Below are 18,659 nucleotides of genomic sequence, written 5' to 3'. Positions count from 1 at the left end.
GATATAGTCATCCCTCCTACCTATGGGGAGATCATTAGTACCAGAATCCTCCCGATACCAAAATCTGCAGTGCTTAAATCCCTTACATAAAATTGCATAGCATTTGCATATAGATTATGCACTTTCTTCCTTATACTTTAAATAATCCCTAGATGACTTGTAACAATGTAATATGAATGCTTTGTAAATAGTCACAAAATATTTTGGGGGGGAATAAATACACTATGTATTTAATATTTATCACCAGTTTTGTTGATGTTTCTCTGATTCTGACTGATACTTTTTCCTGAGTTGGTTGCTGAAGAAGGATTCGTGGGTGTTATGTAGGGTCTGACTTTTTTACCTGTCACTGACAGTTTATCTGCTTTATAAAACAAAACAAACAAAAACCCTTAAAAGTCAGTTTGGCAGGGTTAAAAATTCTTGGCTCACATTTGTTTTCTTTGAACAACTTTCCCAGCTTCGTTGTTTCCTTTCCCTCTGGCATTGCACATTGCTGTCAGTCAAAGAGACATCTTGTTTTGTTCCTTCATAAGTCCGGTAGTCTCTTTGCCTATATTACCCAGTTTCTTTTTCTTCCAAATACCATTAATTCCACACTGACTTCTTGTGGTGGGTTGCAGTTAAAATGCATGCAAGCTAAAAATAGTGCATAAAATTATCTGTAGGCTATCAATGTGAGGTGTATATGAAACATTAATGAATTTCACCTTTAGACTTAGGTTTCATCCCCAGGATACCTCATTATGTATATGCAAATGCTTCAAAATCTGAAACACAGCATTTACAGTAAAGGATACTCAACCTATATTAACCACTCTAGGTTAAAAGGGCTTATCTTCTGACTCTTTGCCCTGATTTAATTTTAGTAAATTACTAAATCACTTAACTTTAGTAAGTATAAATATATAATATTTAGTAAGTATAAATATGTAATACCTGTAGTATTTAATTGCACATTTTTAGGTAATTATGAAAATACTTATAAAATAAAGCCTTTTTGATACAATTTGAAGGTATTCTTGGGATAGTTTGATACTTTCAGAAATCAAGGGAAGGGGGAAGGCAATAGCCAAACCCCCTGTTGAGTAGTACAGAATGTATGCTGGTCCTTGGGAGCACCAGGCCACTGTGTTTACCATGACGCAAGAGTTGTTCCTTATGTCTGTGGGTTTTGTTTACTTTGTTTTGCTGTGTACCTAGTGTGTATAAAAGACAAAAGAGTCCTAATCTACATTTAGTTTTTCTAGATATTAAAGAGTTTGACATTGTATGACAAAAGTAGAATTTGTAAACAAAGTTTGTGTGTTTTGTTTTGAAGTTCCTAGGAAGGATTGTCTTCTAAATATTTGAGCATTATAGTCCACTGGGTCAGTGAAGGGCCAGAATGCTCATATGTGAAGACATTTTCAAATTAGAACTATCGTTACATGTGCGCAGCTTATTCAAGACTGTCATGGACATGGTGGACATGGTGGACAAATTAAGTCCTTACTTGTAACATGTAGTCTGTCCAGATGTTTAGAAGTGTCCAATGTATGTTAAATATAGAGGTAGTAAAATATCACTTTGTAAATATCTTTTTGCTAAAATTCATATGAAATATTGTCTTTTGGGAATGGAACTGTTAAACCACCTCTGTGAGCAGTATAGTACTGTCTGTACTTAGTATTGTGGAGGAGGAAGGAGGGAAGCAATTGCAAAAGGTAATATGTTACTGTGTTCATACTTGGATATTTTCAGACATGCATTTTGTTTTGCTGTGTATATAGTATATATATTGGACAAATGAGTCCAAATTTTACAACATCTAGTCTCTAAATGTTAAAGAGGTTGCCAGTGTATGACCAAGTAGTTAGTAAATTAGCACATTTTATTAAAAAAAGAAAGAAATCAAGTGAATACTTACTATGTGATGTTAAATATAGTTTATTGTGCTTTAAAAATAACAGATTTCAGGACTGCGGTTGTGGCTCAGTGGTAGAGCCCTTGCCTCAGCACCACATTAAAAAAGTAAATAAATTAAATGTACTGTGTCCATCTACAACTAAAAAAAAAAGAGATTTTATTTATTTTTTATTTTTTTAATTTTGTTGGGGGGGATACTGGGGATTGAACTCAGGGGCACTCGACCACTGAGCCACATCCGCAGCCCTATTTTGTACTTTCTTTGGAGACAGGGTCTCACTGAGTTGCTTATCAGCATCTCACTTTTGCTGAGACTGGCTTTGGGCTCTCCATCATCTGCCTCAGCCTCCTGAGCCACTGGGATGATAGGTGTATGCTGCTGTCTCTTTTTTTTTTTTTTTTTTTTTTTTTAATAACATTTTATTTTTATTTCATAAGCATGATATTTATTTGTGACTTTTTTAGTTTAAAAGTTATAGGAACATTTTTACAAAGCTGCTTTATAAAATATCAATCTTATTAAAATATAGTAATGGCTGTTCTTAGGATTTGATACTTGAAAACAGTATATGTGTGCAGTTTGTTTTCATTTTTCAACTTTTTGTGGTTTTGTAATGTTTATAAACTACTATTTTTAATTTTAGGTTAAATGTGCACAATACTGGCCAACGGATGACCGAGAGATGCTGTTTAAAGAAACAGGATTCAGTGTGAAGCTTTTGTCCGAAGATGTGAAGTCTTATTATACAGTACACCTACTACAGTTAGAAAATATCAACGTAAGACTTTTCTTGCTCAAAAGTTTGGACTTTATTATAGTAGTTCTAAGAATTATTGAAGCCAGGCTAGATGGCACACAACTATAATCCCAGCAGCTCAGGAGGCTGAGGTAGGAGGATCTTGAGTTCAAAGGCTGCCTCAGCAATTTAGCAAGGGCCTAAGTAGTGTAGTGAGATTCTGCCTCAAAATCAAAGATAAAAGGGTCTGGGAATGTGGTTCAGTGGTCAAGCACCCTTGCGTTCAATCCCCAATAATTAATTAATTAATTCATAAGTAAATAGATAAGTAAATATTCTTTATTACTAGGTTTGGAGTTTGAGGCACCCATTTATTTGTTTTTAGATTGTGTTCTCGTATGTAGTAACTCTGAGGACTCTCAAGGCACCCTAGAACCAAGAATTTCAAAGTTCAGGTTAATATTTGAGGATTGAAAATTATTAAAAACACCTGGGGAGCGGAGGCATAGCTCAGCAGCGGAGTGCCTGCCTACTGTGTTTAAGCCTGGGCTCCATCCTGAGCAGCAGGAAACTTGGGGAGTGAGGGAGGCCTGAGGGGCTGGGGTGCGGCTCGGGGGTAGAGCCCTTGCCTGGCCTGTGTGAGACACTGGGTCCGATGCTCAGCACCACATAAGTACGTAAATAAAGCCCTTGTGTCCATCTACAACTAAAAATATAAAAGAGAGAGAGAGGACTCGAGAATCAGGCAAACCGGGGTTCAAATCCCAGCTCTGCGCTGAGTAGAGGTGAACCCTGGACTTGTCCCTGTGCCTCCTGAGCCTGTCCTCAGCTGTGAAGTGGACACGGAACAGCTCCCTCCAGGCCGTAAGGAGAGCCAGTGGCAAGGCATGTGCACAGCACTTGTACAGCACAGTAAAGGAGTGCCTGTGCTGACCACTGCTGCGGGTGGTCCGTCAAGACATGGCTCGCTCTTGTCACCTGAGTGCAGTCCTGTGCTGACCACTGCTGCAAGTGGCTCACTCTTGTCACCTGAATGCTTTACGTGAAGGGGGTGAATATTCTTATTATCTCGTTTCATCTTTTTCAACACCTTTTTTCTCCATAAATAGATTACCTATCTTATAAGTGACAAAGCAAGCTCACATGCAGGTCTTCTAACTTCCGACAAGGGACTGAATCTTTTTGGAAACTTGCTAATTCTTGTGACAGAGGCTTCTCGATTCCCAAGGTCTTTCTGAAGTGGAGGCCATTATGTGATTGGCCAGCAGACCCTGCTTCAGTTCCTGGCACCTGCCTGGCGCCGTGGAAGGCGCTGGGCTTCTCGACTGACCTGGATTCAGACTCTGCCATATCAAATAGCAGCCGTGTGTCTTTCTTCACGGTTTTGATTAAGAACTAGGAAGGTCGCGTCTCATCATGAGAGGCGGGACTCTGGAACCAGGGTGCCTGAGTTTAGAGTCTTGACTGTGCCACTCCTGGCTCAGTGACTTGGTTCACATTAATCCCTTCTGTTCCTCAGTTTTATTATCTAGAAAGTCAGGGTATTAGTGGGTCTCCCTCATGGGGTTGCTCTACATACCCATTTGATATCATGGCTGTGCTGAGACACAGGGAGCCCGGTTATTCGCTCGGCTGTACTGATGCTTCCTTTGTGCTGGGGTGGGAAGGACTGCAGGCACTCAGGCCTTTGGAAAGCTCAGTGGGGACACGGAAAGTGGTGACAGAGCTCTGGCTGCCTGCTTCTTGGAGAGTAGGACTGTCCCAAGTTTAGGGCCAGAGCTGCAGAGCTCCAGTCTAGTGAAGCAGCCAGACTGTTACCAGGAGCCCTTTCAGTGTCTTTCTTACAGCTAAGACTCCCAACTTTTGCCCCTGAAAAAAGGGAGTCGCTCTCTGCTTTCAGAGGAGCTTAAGCTTTGGAGATAGTTTTGAGGAGCTTTTAAAATATCAGGTCATGTGGAGTACTTATTTGTCATTCAGATCTTTCTTTTTAGTTGCCCTTCACTGTTTTCCGTAATGTTGTTGGCCAGCTTTTATGTTTCTCAGGTTCCAAGAATACTATTATAATGCTGACTCTTCTGTTCCCCTGTCCCCATAGATTTACCCAGAACAGGATGAGTGTCTAATTATTATGATGCTCAACTGGGATCTGATTCAAAATAGTTGAAGCAGTTGATCCTAGATGTTGTCCGTTCTTGTGGACCTGTTTATACCCTGCACATCCTTCAGAGCCTCCATGTGGCCCATTTCTTTCTTAGGTCTTTCCTGGGATAACTGTGACACATTCATTCCTCACAGCTGTCAGTCTTAAACTTCTTTCTGTGATTTAAACTTTACTGACTTCGCAGTACTTGTATATGTATATGTTCTGACTCCATAGCAAGGTTTCTGCCACCCCTACCCATGGGTGGAATCCACATGTGCTTCCTTTGTTCTCTCCTCTGTCACCATACCATTGTTAAGCTCACTAGGCCGAATGACTGCCCTAGAACACAGGCGTGCGTAACCTCTCTGTGCTCTAAAATTCCTTCCCTGGTTCCCATCAGTACTGGGGTAAGTTTCCATGGTGCAGAAGTCCATGACCCGCCCAACTTGGTCCTCACCTCCTTCCTGCAAGAACCAGTTTCTCCTAACAGACTGGGACATCACAAATAGGTCAATTCCTAGGGGCCTGTGCTTCTGCACCTTGCTTTTCCCTTGGCTTACGATGTAATCCTGTGCCTGTTTATACTGCCACTCTTGATCTGGCAAGATCTTTCTAAATGAATTATAATCAGTATTTATCACTAATAATATGATCCTGGCTAAAGAGGGTAAGGGCCTGGACTAAGGCAGTGACGTTGAAGCTGCAGACTTAACATCTGGTTAGGGAAGAGGGTTGGCAAACTTTGTCAGTCTTTAGTTTTAGAAGGAACTGTTCAGTGAGGACGTTAAACATTTAGCATATTCCACAGTTGATTGGAGCTATTCATGGATTACGATCAGGTAGTGTAATTGTTTTAGAAATAGCCCGTCTCTGTTCGGCATTTACCACGTGCAGGTCAACTTTACATTCATCTTCATTTATTCTTTACAACAGTCTTGTAAGGTAAGTACTGTATCACAAGCTCCATTTAGAGATTACAGAATAGGGCTTAGTGAAAATCTTTAAGAAACATAATCTTGGTACCTTCACTATATACATGAAGTATGAAAATAATTGGGCTGTGGCCATAGAGCTTTATGGATTATTTATGACACTCACATGTGTAATCTTCCATATGTGTAGTAAACATTAGCTCCTGTTTAAATGGCTTTAGACAGGACATACACTTAAATTGCCCTAGGCCAACAGCTCCTTGTTCTTAGGCCTGCCCAACTTCTTGGTCTCCATATACAGCAAGTTTGACACCCACATTCAAAGACTCTACATGGCATATTCTCCTTCAATGTAAGTGGAATTTTGCATTTAAGCCCCTGGCATTTTTTGTTTGGAGGGTGTGGTATGCACAATGCAGTTTTTTGAAGAAAACTCAGCAGTCACGCAAGGAGTGGATGCAGCCCAGGCGTGGGGGGGCGCAGGCTGGAGCCCAGGGAGGGGTGGGGAATGACAGGGCAGAGGGGAGAGCTGGCGTGCCCTGGTGACCAGGAAAGGGGCTGCTTCCATGGTGTGACGTGAAGACTTCACATTTTTATAGAACTTATTTAGAGTAAAGACAGAGTAGTTTTAGTTCTCTATCCTTTGGCAACTTTTTTCTCTCCTCTCACGAAAAACATGAAAAAGAGGGAAAGTGGCCCAGCTGTGCAGATGAGCATTTCCATACCAGCGCAGTGAGCCTGTGAGCCTTGTCTTTCCTGTGGTCCTGGGTTGACTCTGAATCATATCATTTTTCAGCTGCATTTGTTGAATCTTGTTTCAGTAAGGGTAAATTAATCAAAATTAACCTCTTAAAGTTCTTCAGTCTGATTTTTAAGGCATGAAAAGTGCTGGTTTTCAACGATCTCTTAGCGGGGAAGACCTTATTATACGAATAATTGAGTGTTTCTGGGAACTGGCTTTGAGTATCCCAGACAGCATGACCTGAATTTGAAAAAAGAAAGATCACAAGCCTGGAGCCAAAATTATGTATTAAAAAAAAAAAGTCATCATTTGCTCAGTATCATGGGGTAACCATAATGAATTTAGAGCCAGGACGTGGTGCAGTAGTTGAGCGTAAACAGGATGGAAGCACTAGGCCCTTCCTTGGGGAGCGCAGCTACACGGTCACACATGACCACAGTCTGGGGAACTTGGGCTGATCCATGCTAGATCTGGTTTAGGCTCACATGGACCAGGGCCAGTCCTGCAGTGCATGGTCACTCTGTGTGGTGGCCAATGGCCATAGTAGGACAGTTGTCAGAAAAAAATGAGGTCAGAAACACCCTCTGGAATCTTACACTCCATTTAAAGAAAAACAGACTAATCAAGAGTCAACTTCTTGCAAGCACAAGGCCCTGAGTTCGATCCCCAGTACCGCAAAAAAAAAAAAAAAGAGTCAACTTCTGTGGCCCATTCCTGTGTGGGTACTACCACGTGAACTGTGAGCTTGCTGTTTTGTAAAGGAAGCTAGTTAGCCTTCATAATGTAGACTGTGTGGAGTTTTGTTCTGTTCACTCTTTACCTGCAGTAAGATTGACTCTTGCTGGTGTGTCGTTGTATGACTTCAGAGTGTTCAGTTGTCTGATCGATTCCATCACCACCCAGAACTTCCCCGTGCTGCCTGCACATAGTCATCCCTATGCCTCACCTCCAGCCCCTGGCAACTATGGGTCTAGGTTCCTGGAGGTCCACCTTTTCCAGAGTGTCATATAAATGGAGACTATAGAATCTGACTTCTTTCACTTAGCATACTTAACTTAGGTGGTTTTTGTTCATTCATTCATTCATTTTTGGTGCTGGGGATTGAATCCAGGGTGCACCACCCCTGAGTTACATCTCCAACCCTTTTTTACTTCTTTTATTTTGAGAAAACCACCCAGGCTGGTCTTGAACTTGGAATCCTCCTGCCTCGGCCTCCCCAGTGGCTGGGTTTACAGGTGTTCACCACCAAAGCCAGCTGCTTATTCTAGGATTCTAAAGGAATGCTGGATAGGTGCCGTGGCAGGCACCTTTAAGCCCAGCTGCTCATGCTGCAGCAAGTGGATGGTGAGTTTGAGGCCAGCCTGGGCAACAAGATGAGAATCTGTCTTTTTAAAAAAAAAAAAAAAAAAAAAAAAAAAAAGTAAAGAAATGATTTTGGGAAACGTTTTGCTCAGTAGTAGAACATCCACTTAGCGTACAGCAAGCAAGCCCTGGATTTAACCTCCACACACACACACATACACAACAACAAGGAAATGTTTTGAAATCTAGAAATCATTTTAATTAGTAACAGAAGTGTTGTACCTTCAGTGTATTGGAATTATGAAAACTAGATGTCAAAGTAACTAAACATATATAGTTACTTTTCTAAAAATTGTTTCTTTTTCAGTATTTTATCTTTTATGTCTGAGTCTAGGACTTAGGAATTTTTAATTTGTACTGAAAAAAGGCAAAGTTATTAAAATCTGAAAGCTAGCTCATAATTTTGAAAATTTTTACTATGAGCAGGATGTTATAATAATGATGTTTAGCTGTTAATTATTAAATGTATCAAGATTTTAAAATGTTGTTTGTATGCCTCCTTCCAAAAATGTCCTGCGATTAAACTAGAAAATTGTGCAGACATTAGAAAATCACTGCTTCATTTACAGAAATGAAGATTGTAAACTAAAACAGTGCTTCCTGGGGCAAAAAGGCAGTTGGCAGAATGCTAAGGAACATTTTCATAATGAGTTAGTCAGAATAAAGCTCATCAGGAATATCCAGGAAGCGATTGCGAGTACCAGGCAAGCGTAAGAGGCAGGAAGCATTTAGCGTGTTGGTAAACCATCTAGCACATCAGCATGGGCATGTAAAGAGCTTTAGGACTGGGATTGATTACACTGGGGAAAGACAACAATTAGGGGAGCTGTTTCACTTAAGAATGTAAAAGATTATTCTTTTAATTCTTGAATTGCTCTTCCATACATTGGGAGCAGATTTTAAAAGATAAATCATATTAAGCAGGAGATTATTTTCACAAAATTGTACATGAAAAAAATGAAGGTGAAAATTATGGTAGAAATTTTAATTAGAAACAATGCACTTACTGTGATGCGTGAATAAGAGAAAATGTTGGTAGCAGATACAGTGCACGCGAGTTACGAAGAACCCAGGTACCAGACTGCTGCTTCAAGTCCTGGCCCTGGTGCCTGAAGCTTTGATCTTGAGCAAATTACTTTTTGCCTCAGTTTTCTCACCTGGATAATGGGTTTAAATGAGATTTTGTGTGAATTGAGGTAATAAATAATGAGCTTAAAGCAAGCTTCCAAAATGATGTGTTACATATGTTAGCTATTAATATGTTCCAAATCTCTGTTTAAAAAAAAAAGTCCCTGATTTGCATACATGCTTGTCAAAACCCAAAGGGGAAAATGATGATATAAATGGCCCATAGAATTACAAGCATTGAATAAAACACATGCTCTTTCTGATGTCTTTTTTTTTTTTTTTTTTTTAAGCCAACAGTGACCACTAACTTTCTCTCACTCAATTTTACTTTCTAGAGTGGTGAGACCAGAACAATCTCTCACTTTCATTATACTACCTGGCCAGACTTTGGAGTCCCTGAGTCACCAGCTTCGTTTCTCAATTTCTTATTTAAAGTGAGAGAATCTGGCTCCCTGAACCCTGACCACGGGCCTGCAGTGATCCACTGTAGTGCAGGCATCGGGCGCTCTGGCACCTTCTCTCTGGTGGACACCTGTCTTGTTCTGGTAAGTGCCGCTTGTGATCTGGTTTCAGCCCTCTTTTTCCCCCCGCCTGCTGGCAGGACTAAGCTCTGATGTCATATCCCAGAGCTAGGTTTCCTAAGGTCAAAGTTCTTTCTTTCGGCAAAACTTAGAACCCTCATTTCCATTCTTTGACCTGCCTCTCCTTCAGACTGCTGGGCTTGAGTCGAGGTGACTGCAGAGCTCCCAGAGAAGAGGCTTCTCTTTGGTAGCTTTGCACTACAGGAATAATAGGGCCCCTTTCCAGTAAAGCTCACCCTCAGTCTTGAATTTCTCCCTGCTCGGACAAGCTCAGTCTGCTTTTCCTGAACTGGAAAGGGCGACTGCACTTCTCTCGGGGTTGCTGGGAGGACCCAGTGTGCCGATGGTGCTCTCCGTACCCGCGGGTTCAGCCTGGCGCTGTTCTTCCTCCCCCAGTTCCTGTGTGTGCCCAGAGTGTGATTCTCCGCCCGCCATTCCCAGCTACCTCCTGGATTCAGGTCCTTCTCTTGCTTCGTAGGACCTGCATTTTTTCTTCATTTTGGTTGTAGGGACTTCTGGTTTCCCTGACTTCCCTTCCTACTGCTCTCTCCTTTGTCCCTCCTTTTGTTATACAGTCAAACCCTCCGTGGACACCTGCTGCCTTGATTTCTGTTACCTCTCTCTATTCCCCATAGTGTGATTCACGCTTTCCTGAGCTTGTTTTAAGATCCAGCAACCCTGGCGATTGAGCAGACTGGTGTCCTTAGAGGTGTTGTCCCCTGCATGATACTAGTCTCTTAGCTTTCCCTGTAAAGTGTAGCTGTGCTTCACTGCACTGGTCTCAACATTCTTAGACTTTCTAATATGACTGTTAACACAAGTAGATGCTCACATAAATTAACACAGTGTACTCCTGGTCAACACACGTAGTTTAATGGGGATCTTTTCTCGAGGGGCAAGTGGGGCGCTCAGGATTGAACTCAGGGGCACTCGACCACTGAGCCACATCTCCAGCCCTGTTTTGTATTTTATTTAAAGTCGGAGTCTCACTGAGTTGCTTAAGGCCTCGCTTTTTCTGAGGCTGACTTTGAACTTGCAATCCTCCTGCCTCAGCCTCTCGAACCACTGGGATTACAGTTATGCACCACTGTGCCTGGCTTAATGGGGATCTTGATCAATGGGTAATACTCTTAGTGGAGCATTGTGAATCTTGAATCTGTTGAAAGCTAGTTACAAATAGTTGAGTTTTTAACTTATCTGTTGGATTATTACATTCATCAAAAATTAGATTGTTATATTACCTTGAACTTCACCATGTATAAACATTTTGGTTTCTGTTAATAATGAATATCAAAACTGGATTGTGTGGAGTTTTTTGCCTCTTCTTGACAACCATTTTTTTCTTTTTCAGTCTGGGGGTCTTTCTAAAACCAAATCAGTAGTTTACAAATGGTGTGGTGGTTCAGCAGTTTTTTTTGTGGGTCAAGGCTTTTTCTGACTTTTTCATCATTTTCAGATGACCACTATAGTTCAGATACAAAGAAGGCAGAGGGCAGTGGGCACAAAGGCCTGCTGCCACCAGGGCCTTTGTCAGTAAATAACATCACAGTGGGATTGCCCTCATGTTAACCCAGACTGGTCGAAAGTCCTTCCTCAAGCCTTGGCACACCCGTATGATACCAGGGAGGCTGAGGCAGGAGGATCACAAGATCAAGGCCAGCCTGGACAACTTAGCAAGACCCTGTCTTAAAACAAAAAGACCTGGGGATGCAGCTTGGAGTTAGAATGCCCCTGGGTTAAATCCCTAATACCACCAAAAAAAGGAATTATTATTCTTTAAAATCAAAGTGCTGAACTGTTTTACCTCTTTTTCAGTTATCAGTTGCTGTGTTTTAAATTTCATATGCTAAACTGATCTAGGCTTTGCCGTATAGCCAGTCACTATTATCCAAAGGTAGGGCAGGTGTGATCACAAGTTCTAATTTACTTGTTGGCTTACATATTCTGACTCTAACAGCTTTCCAATCTGTGGTATATTTTAAGTCCTTTTACTGATTATTGGCCAAAATGAGATGAGTATAATTGTTTGAAATCAATTGTTAATCAGCTAAAGAATCAAAAGTTTGCCATCTCTTAACAGCTGAAGTGTGAGAGGGATGGGTGGATTGGGATAGTGTTCAGTCAACCTTGTTCTGAAGGACGGGTATGCTAGTCAGATTTTCATCACTGTGACCAAAACACTTGACAAGAACAGCGTAGAGCAGGAAAAGTATATTGGAGCTCATGGTTTTAGAGGTCTAAGTCTGTGGCTGGGCAACTCCATTGCTCTGGGCCCAAGGTGAAGCAAATCATGGAGGAGGGGCATGGCAAAGGAAAGCTGCACAACTCATGCCAGCCAGGAAACGGGCACGGGGAAGTGGCCGCAGGGAAGAGATCACCTTCCAAGCCGCGCCCGGGGACCCACTTTCATGCCCCATCTCCTGCAGTTCTACCCAGTTAGTCCATTTAAGTGAGGATGGACTGACTAGGCTGCAGCGCAGCTCACCTCTGGATGTTCCTGAATCAGGGCCTTTGGGAGGACACCACACCCGAACCATGCAGGCAGCAGATCACAGCACTGGTCTGAGCCTTGGCCTTGTGTGGCTTGTTTCCTGCCCTGTAACAGAGGAAGGCCTGACTGACCTTTACCTTTCTTGCAGATGGAAAAAGGAGATGACATTAACATTAAACAAGTGTTGCTGAACATGAGAAAATACCGAATGGGACTTATTCAGACACCAGATCAACTCAGATTCTCTTACATGGCCATAATAGAAGGAGCAAAGTGGATAAAGGGAGATTCAAATATCCAGGTAAACGTTCCTTAGGAAGAGTAATACAGCTGCTCTCCAGTACTCATGCTACCTGAGCCATTACCTTGTCCCTTCTAAAATGTATGTTGGAGTTAATGGGGTAAATCCAGCTGGCTGCCCTAAAATTACACAATGTAAGCTCACTTCCTCATGGATATTCAGCTTTAGGTTAACTCCTGTGTGCTAGTAAAAAGCCCTAGTAGGAAACAAGATTTCATTAAAGAAATTGAACTTTTTTTTGGGGGGGGGTGCTGGGGATCGAACCCAGGGCCTTATGCTTACAAGGCAAGCACTCTACCGACTGAGCTATCTCCCCAGCCCAAGAAATTGAACTTTTTCACGTAAGGGGGATTTAAGCATTTAATCATTGAGATAAACCAGAGAACTTAAGTACTTTGGCCCCATTAAAAACTTGTAAATATAGGATATTTTACTTACATAATACTTTATGACAATGAAGAAGTTGTGCTTATTGCAGACATAGTGAAGTACTAGTGAAATCTTAAATTTTTCTGGTTAGTGAGTGGCATTATACATGAATATATTTTTATTGCACATTTACAGAAGGTAATTTCAAAGATGGAGGATCAAATCTGTGTTATGAACTGAGACACAATATAAAATTGGAACCAGAAGTAGCAAAAGACCCTGTTTCCTATCTGGTCTGAGTACATAGTAAATACAGGATGAGCATCTGAAATCTGGAACTTTTGAGGTACCTCCATCCCTCAAAAGTTTTGATTTTTGGAGCATTTCATATTTTCAGATGAGGGATTCTCAACCAGGAAAGCCTGTCAAAATACTCCCCAGTTCCAAAACTGAAATCTGAAACACTTCTGGTCCCAAGCATTTTGGATAAGGGATACACAGTCTGTGCCTTACGTCAGTAGATACATGACTCTCATTTCATTATATCTCTCATATATGAATGTGTTTGTAGGTCTTTAGTTTCTGTGATTAATAACCAATTCAGAAATTTTTCAAACAAACTTTTATAACTTAAATCAAACCATCAAGTGTCCTAATGAACTAAATGAAAGGAATTGAGTATTATTTAGGTATCAAAGACAGTAAAATAATCTTAAACTATTCATGTGTTTAGTAGCTTTTTTAAACTTTTGGGTTTTTTTAGTAAAACGCATGACAGTAGAATGCATTTTGACATGCACACATGGAGTATAACTTCCCATTTTTGTGGAGTTACATTGATCATTTGTTCATATAAGAACATAGGAGAGTTATGTCCAGTTTATTCTACTGTCTTTCCTGTGTAGCTAACTTTTTTGTTGTGATGAGTGTTCATTTCAAGTCAAACATTTATCAATAATGTGTTGTTGGTGTACAATATTTACACAGAGTAGTTTTCTTTTTGGTACATTATACATGTACATACATCAATAATATTTTTGAAGTTTTATTTAGAAGGCTTTTTTTCAAGTGATTAAATAGCATTAAAGAAAAATTTAATGGAGAAACTTTAGGTTAGTGCAAGAATACTCAGAATGCAGAAAATTAACCCAAAAACTTGATCCTGCTTCAGAAGCCAGACTTTGGGAACGTGGGGTTTGTTGGGCTCACTTTGGCTGTGAACAGTGATTTAGACCATGTAAAATTACCTTGAATGTTTAAGATTAGGAAAATTTCCTGTTCTTTCTTAGTAAGCTTTAATCAGCTGAAATGTGGAGTTTGAAAAAGAAAGATCAAGTTCCCACACCTTTGTGGCTTGCTGCTGCCTTTTCTTGTGTATTTCCTGACTGCAGTCGGATAAGTGACCTCAGGGAAAATGCTGTCCTGTGACTAGCATCCTTCACTCCGCTTTTCAATTTTCTTGAAGTTTTGTTTAGCTTTAGAATATATATATATATATATATATAGTTACTCTGAAGATCTTTTTCACCACACATATGTGGGTTTGGGACATCATTTTTTGTGTTTGTTTTGACAGTGTAGTTTGTAGCTGGGAAGAATTTTTTCTGTGTCAGTTTATCTGGTATGTGGTCATTAGGCTCAGTTTTCAGGTATTCTCTGTCCTTGTTCCAGGTAGAACATCGGAAATGCCTCTGTGTCTTTTAGGAATTCAGAATCGGCAGTCTGTTACCTATTCCAAGGATTGATTTGCTGCAGAAGTGGTCTTAGCCAGGCTCTAGTGATACTACATGTTGACTGTAAAAGAATTCAAAGAATGTGGAAGTATATTACATACAAAGTTGAAGTCCTTATTAACTCACCCACCCCGAGTTCGGTGATCATCCGGGCATGTACGGCATCCCAGTCCATCCCTGCTGCAGTGACAGAATACCTTAGTGAATGGAAGAAACTTATTTCTCATTGTTCAGGAGGCCAGGAAGTCCAGGATGCAGGCACCAGCAGATTTGGTGTCTGAAGAGGGCTTGCTTGTTCCTCACAGATGGCACCTTCTTTGTGTTCTCTTGTGGAAAAGGCAAATGGGTTCCCTCGGGCATCTTACGAGGGCACTGGTCCCACTTATGAGAGAGGAGCTCTCATGACCTAACGGCTTCTTACATGCCCCACTGCTTTTACCACCATAGTGAAATTTAGGTTTTATTGTGTATTTTGGAGAGCACACGTGGTCAGATCCTAGTATGTGTGTTCTTCCAGGAATATGTGTTTATGTAATATGTTTTTCATAAATTAATGTTTTTCATGCAGTACCGTACTGTGCTGTGGTGCACTCACTCTGAAGATGGTTTTCTCTTGGCTTTCTCAACTCTGCTATTTGGTAGGATAGCCCACTAACCACATATGCTAATAGGTATTGGAAATGTGGCTAGTTTGAATAAAGATGTGCTTAAAATGTAAAATACACAACAAAAGTGTAAGTAATCTCAATAATTTTAGAAATTGATTTCATGTTCAAATAATATTTTGAGTTAAAGCATTATTAAAATTTGTCTTTTCAGTGTGGCTACTAGAAAATTTCAAATTATATATATGGCATATATTGTATTTCATTGGAAAGTGTTGTACTTGAACCTTAATTTAGAACAGAAATCTAAGAGAAGGAAAATTCCTTGAAATTCTAAATGATTAAATTTTAGTACATGTTATGAAGATCTTGAGTTAACTTTGTTAAAAATGAGAACCCAAAACCATATACAACTAACTATAACACACAAAAGTATCTTGTTTGACATGGAAGGATGTGATACTAGTTTATGGTAGCAGGTAACTTTCTCTACATCTATTTCCTCTTCTTTGTCTCTGATTATTTGGGTAGAAAAAACTAACATGTGAGAAGAATCAAGGAAGCTTCTGTCCAGTGTGGATGTGGGGTGGGCCCTTCTTGAGCCTGTCTCCCCCCGCAGGAACTGTTTGTAGTGGGGTCTGGTTTTGAGATCAGGGTGATGCTGGCCTCCCTCTGTGTCCATCTTCTGAAAGAGATTGTAGACAGTTGGCATGCATGTCTTTCTTAGATGTTTGGTAGAATTCAGTGCTTTCTGTTTGGAAGGTTATTCATTATTGATTCAGTTTTTAAATTTAGATACAGGTCTATTCAGATGGTCTATTACTAGTGTGGGTTTCACAAATTGTGTTTTCCCGAAGAATCATCTGTTGAAGTTATCAAATGTGCGAGTGTTGAGTTGTTATTATCCTTTATTGTCCTCCTGCTGTCCCTAGGGTCTGTGTGATGTCCACTCGGGCATTTCTGATGTTGGTCATTTGTGTCCTCTCTCTTTTTTCTTGACCAGGTTAGAGGTTCATTAACTTCATTGATCTTTACAGAGAACCAGCCTTTGGTCTCACCACCCGCCGCACCCCGTTGATTTTCCTGTTTTCCATTTCACGAGTTGTACTCTCTTACTTTTTCTTTGCTCCTGCTTGCTGTGATTTGGTTTGTTCTTTCCTGGTTTCCTCAGGTGAACTTAGATGGACAGTTGCAACCTTCCTCTAAGGTCTTCCTCTGAGCCCTGCTTTGGCTGCACCCTGCAGTTTTCCATGTTGTACTTTTGTTTTCATGTCGTTGGAAAAACTATTTTTGAATTTCTCTGGAGATTTTGTCTTTTCGTTATTAAGAAGTGTTGTTTAATCTCTACTTACTTGGGGGTTTATCTGTTTTCTAGTGTCATCCCCTGTAGTCTGAGAGTAGACATGGTGTGGTGTGGTTTCTTCCAGGTTTGTGAAGCTGCAGTTCGTGGCCAGTGTGTGGCATGTCTTGGTGGCTGTTTCACGTGAGTTTTGTTGGAGGAAGCGTTCTATGGCTGTCAGTTACGTGACTGATGATGGTTTCGTGTCATGGGGGCTGGGTTGTGGCTCAGTGGTGGAGCACTTGTCAAGCATGCGTGAGGCACTGGGTTCGATTCTCAGCACCACAGAAAAACAAATAAAATAAAGGTTCATTGACAACTTTAAAAAATTAAAAAAAAATAAATAAAAGACTTTTATGTCTTAGAGAATTAACCCTTGTCATTTGGCCCACTTTATGTCTAAAATCATGGTTTCTCCTTTCCTTTGATGAGTGTTAGCATGGTATGTTTTTCTCCACCTGTTTACTTTTTTTTTTTTTTTTTCTTTTTGAAATTGTGCGTTTTTATAGGGTGCCATGTGATGTTTCAATACATATATACATTATGTAATGTTTAAACTAGGTTGAACATATCTCCTCAAACATTTATCATTTATTTTTTTTAATTTATTTTTATTGTAAACAAATGGGATACATGTTGTTTCTGTTTGTACATGGAGTAACAGCATACCATTTGCGTAATCATACATTTATATAGGGTAATGTCCACCTGTTTACTTTTAATCTGTGTTTCTTTTTGCGGGGGCAGGGTACCAGGGATTGAACCCAGGGGTGCCTAACCACTGAGTCACATCCCCAGCCCTTTACATTTTTTATTTTGAGACAGGGCCTCACTAAGTTGCCAAGGCTGGTTTAAACCTGAGATTCCTCCTACCTCAGCCTCCCGAGCCATTGGGAGTACAGGTGTGTGCCTTCACGCCCAGCTCTATATGTCTTAGTTTTTAAAGTAGGTTTCTGATACAGAGCATGTAGATGAGTCTTGTTTTTTTGAGCAACTCTGAGAAACTTTGTCTTTTAATGGGTACATTTAGACCATTGATATTCAGTGATCACTGATAAAGTTAGATTAATTAATATCTAAGGTCTCTTGTGTTTGTTACTGTTTCCTGTTTGTTGTCTTTGTTTCTATTTTTGTCTTTCACTCTCTTTCCATTTTGTTTTTAATTGATAATGTCATATGATTCTGGTTTTTTTTTTATTTATTTTTATTGTAAACAAATGGGATGCATGTTGTTTCTGTTTGTACATGGAGTAACAGCATACCATTTGCATATTCATACATGTACATAGGGTAGTGATGTTTGATTCATTCCGTTACTTTTTTCCTTCCCCCCCACCCCTCCCACCTCTCTTTCCCTCTATACAGTCCCTCCTTCCTCCATTCTTGCCCCCTTCCAACCCCCCATTATGTGTCATCATCCGCTTATAGTGAGATCATTCGTCTTTTGGATTTTTGAGATTGGCTTATCTCACTTAACATGATATTCTCCAATTTCATCCATTTGCCTGCAAATGCCATAATTTTATTATTCTTTATAGCTGAGTAATTTTCCATTGTATATATATATACCACAGTTTCTTTATCCATTCATCAATTGAAGGGCATCTAGGTTGGTTCCACAGTCTGGCTATGGTGAATTGAGCAGCTATGAACATTGATGTGGCTGTATCTCTGTAGTATGTTGATTTTAAGTCCTTTGGGTATAGGCCAAGGAGTGGGATAGCTGGGTCAAATGGTAGGTCCATTCCAAGTTTTCTAAGGAATCTCCACACTGCTTTCCAGAGTGGCTGCACTAATTTGCAGTCCCACCAGCAATGTATGAGTGTACCTTTTTCCCCACATCCTCGCCAACACCTACTGTTGCTTGTATTCTTGATAATCGCTATTCTAATTGGGGTGAGATGGAATCTTAGGGTAGTTTTGATTTGCATTTCTCTTATTACTAGAGATGTTAAACATTTTTTCATATATCTGTTCATTGCTTGTAGATCTTTTTCTGTGAAGTGTCTGTTCATTTCCTTAGCCCATTTGTTGATTGGGTTATTTGTATTCTTGGTGTAGAGTTTTTTTGAGTTCTTTATAGATTCTGGAAATTAGTGCTCTATCTGAAGTATGAGTGGCAAAGATTTTCTCCCACTCTGTAGGCTCTCTCTTCACATTACGGATAGTTTCCTTTGCTGAGAGAAAGCTTTTTAGTTTGAATCTATCCCAGTTGTTGATTCTTGCTTTTATTTCTTGTGCTATGGGAGTCCTGTTAAGGAAGTCTGATCCTAAGCCAACAAGGTGAA

At 40.4% G+C, this 18,659-nt stretch overlaps 1 protein-coding gene across 4 annotated transcripts in view; it reads left to right on the top strand.

The window, feature by feature from the left end:
* Positions 1 to 18,659, top strand: part of Ptpn2 (protein tyrosine phosphatase non-receptor type 2) — a 79,744-nt gene that overhangs the window by 45,986 nt on the left and 15,099 nt on the right. For all 4 annotated transcript variants that reach the window (XM_047526415.1, XM_047526417.1, XM_047526416.1 and 1 more), the window contains 3 exons: positions 2,553 to 2,687; positions 9,288 to 9,497; positions 12,173 to 12,325. In XM_047526415.1, the coding sequence (XP_047382371.1) occupies positions 2,553 to 2,687; positions 9,288 to 9,497; positions 12,173 to 12,325 (498 nt within the window). The remainder of the gene's footprint in view (positions 1 to 2,552; positions 2,688 to 9,287; positions 9,498 to 12,172; positions 12,326 to 18,659) is intronic.

This window comes from Sciurus carolinensis, chromosome 15 (genome assembly GCF_902686445.1).
Source record: "Sciurus carolinensis chromosome 15, mSciCar1.2, whole genome shotgun sequence".
Lineage (NCBI taxonomy): Eukaryota > Metazoa > Chordata > Mammalia > Rodentia > Sciuridae > Sciurus > Sciurus carolinensis.
Note: the sequence above shows the minus strand (reverse complement) of the source record. Positions and strands in the feature narration are given on the sequence as shown.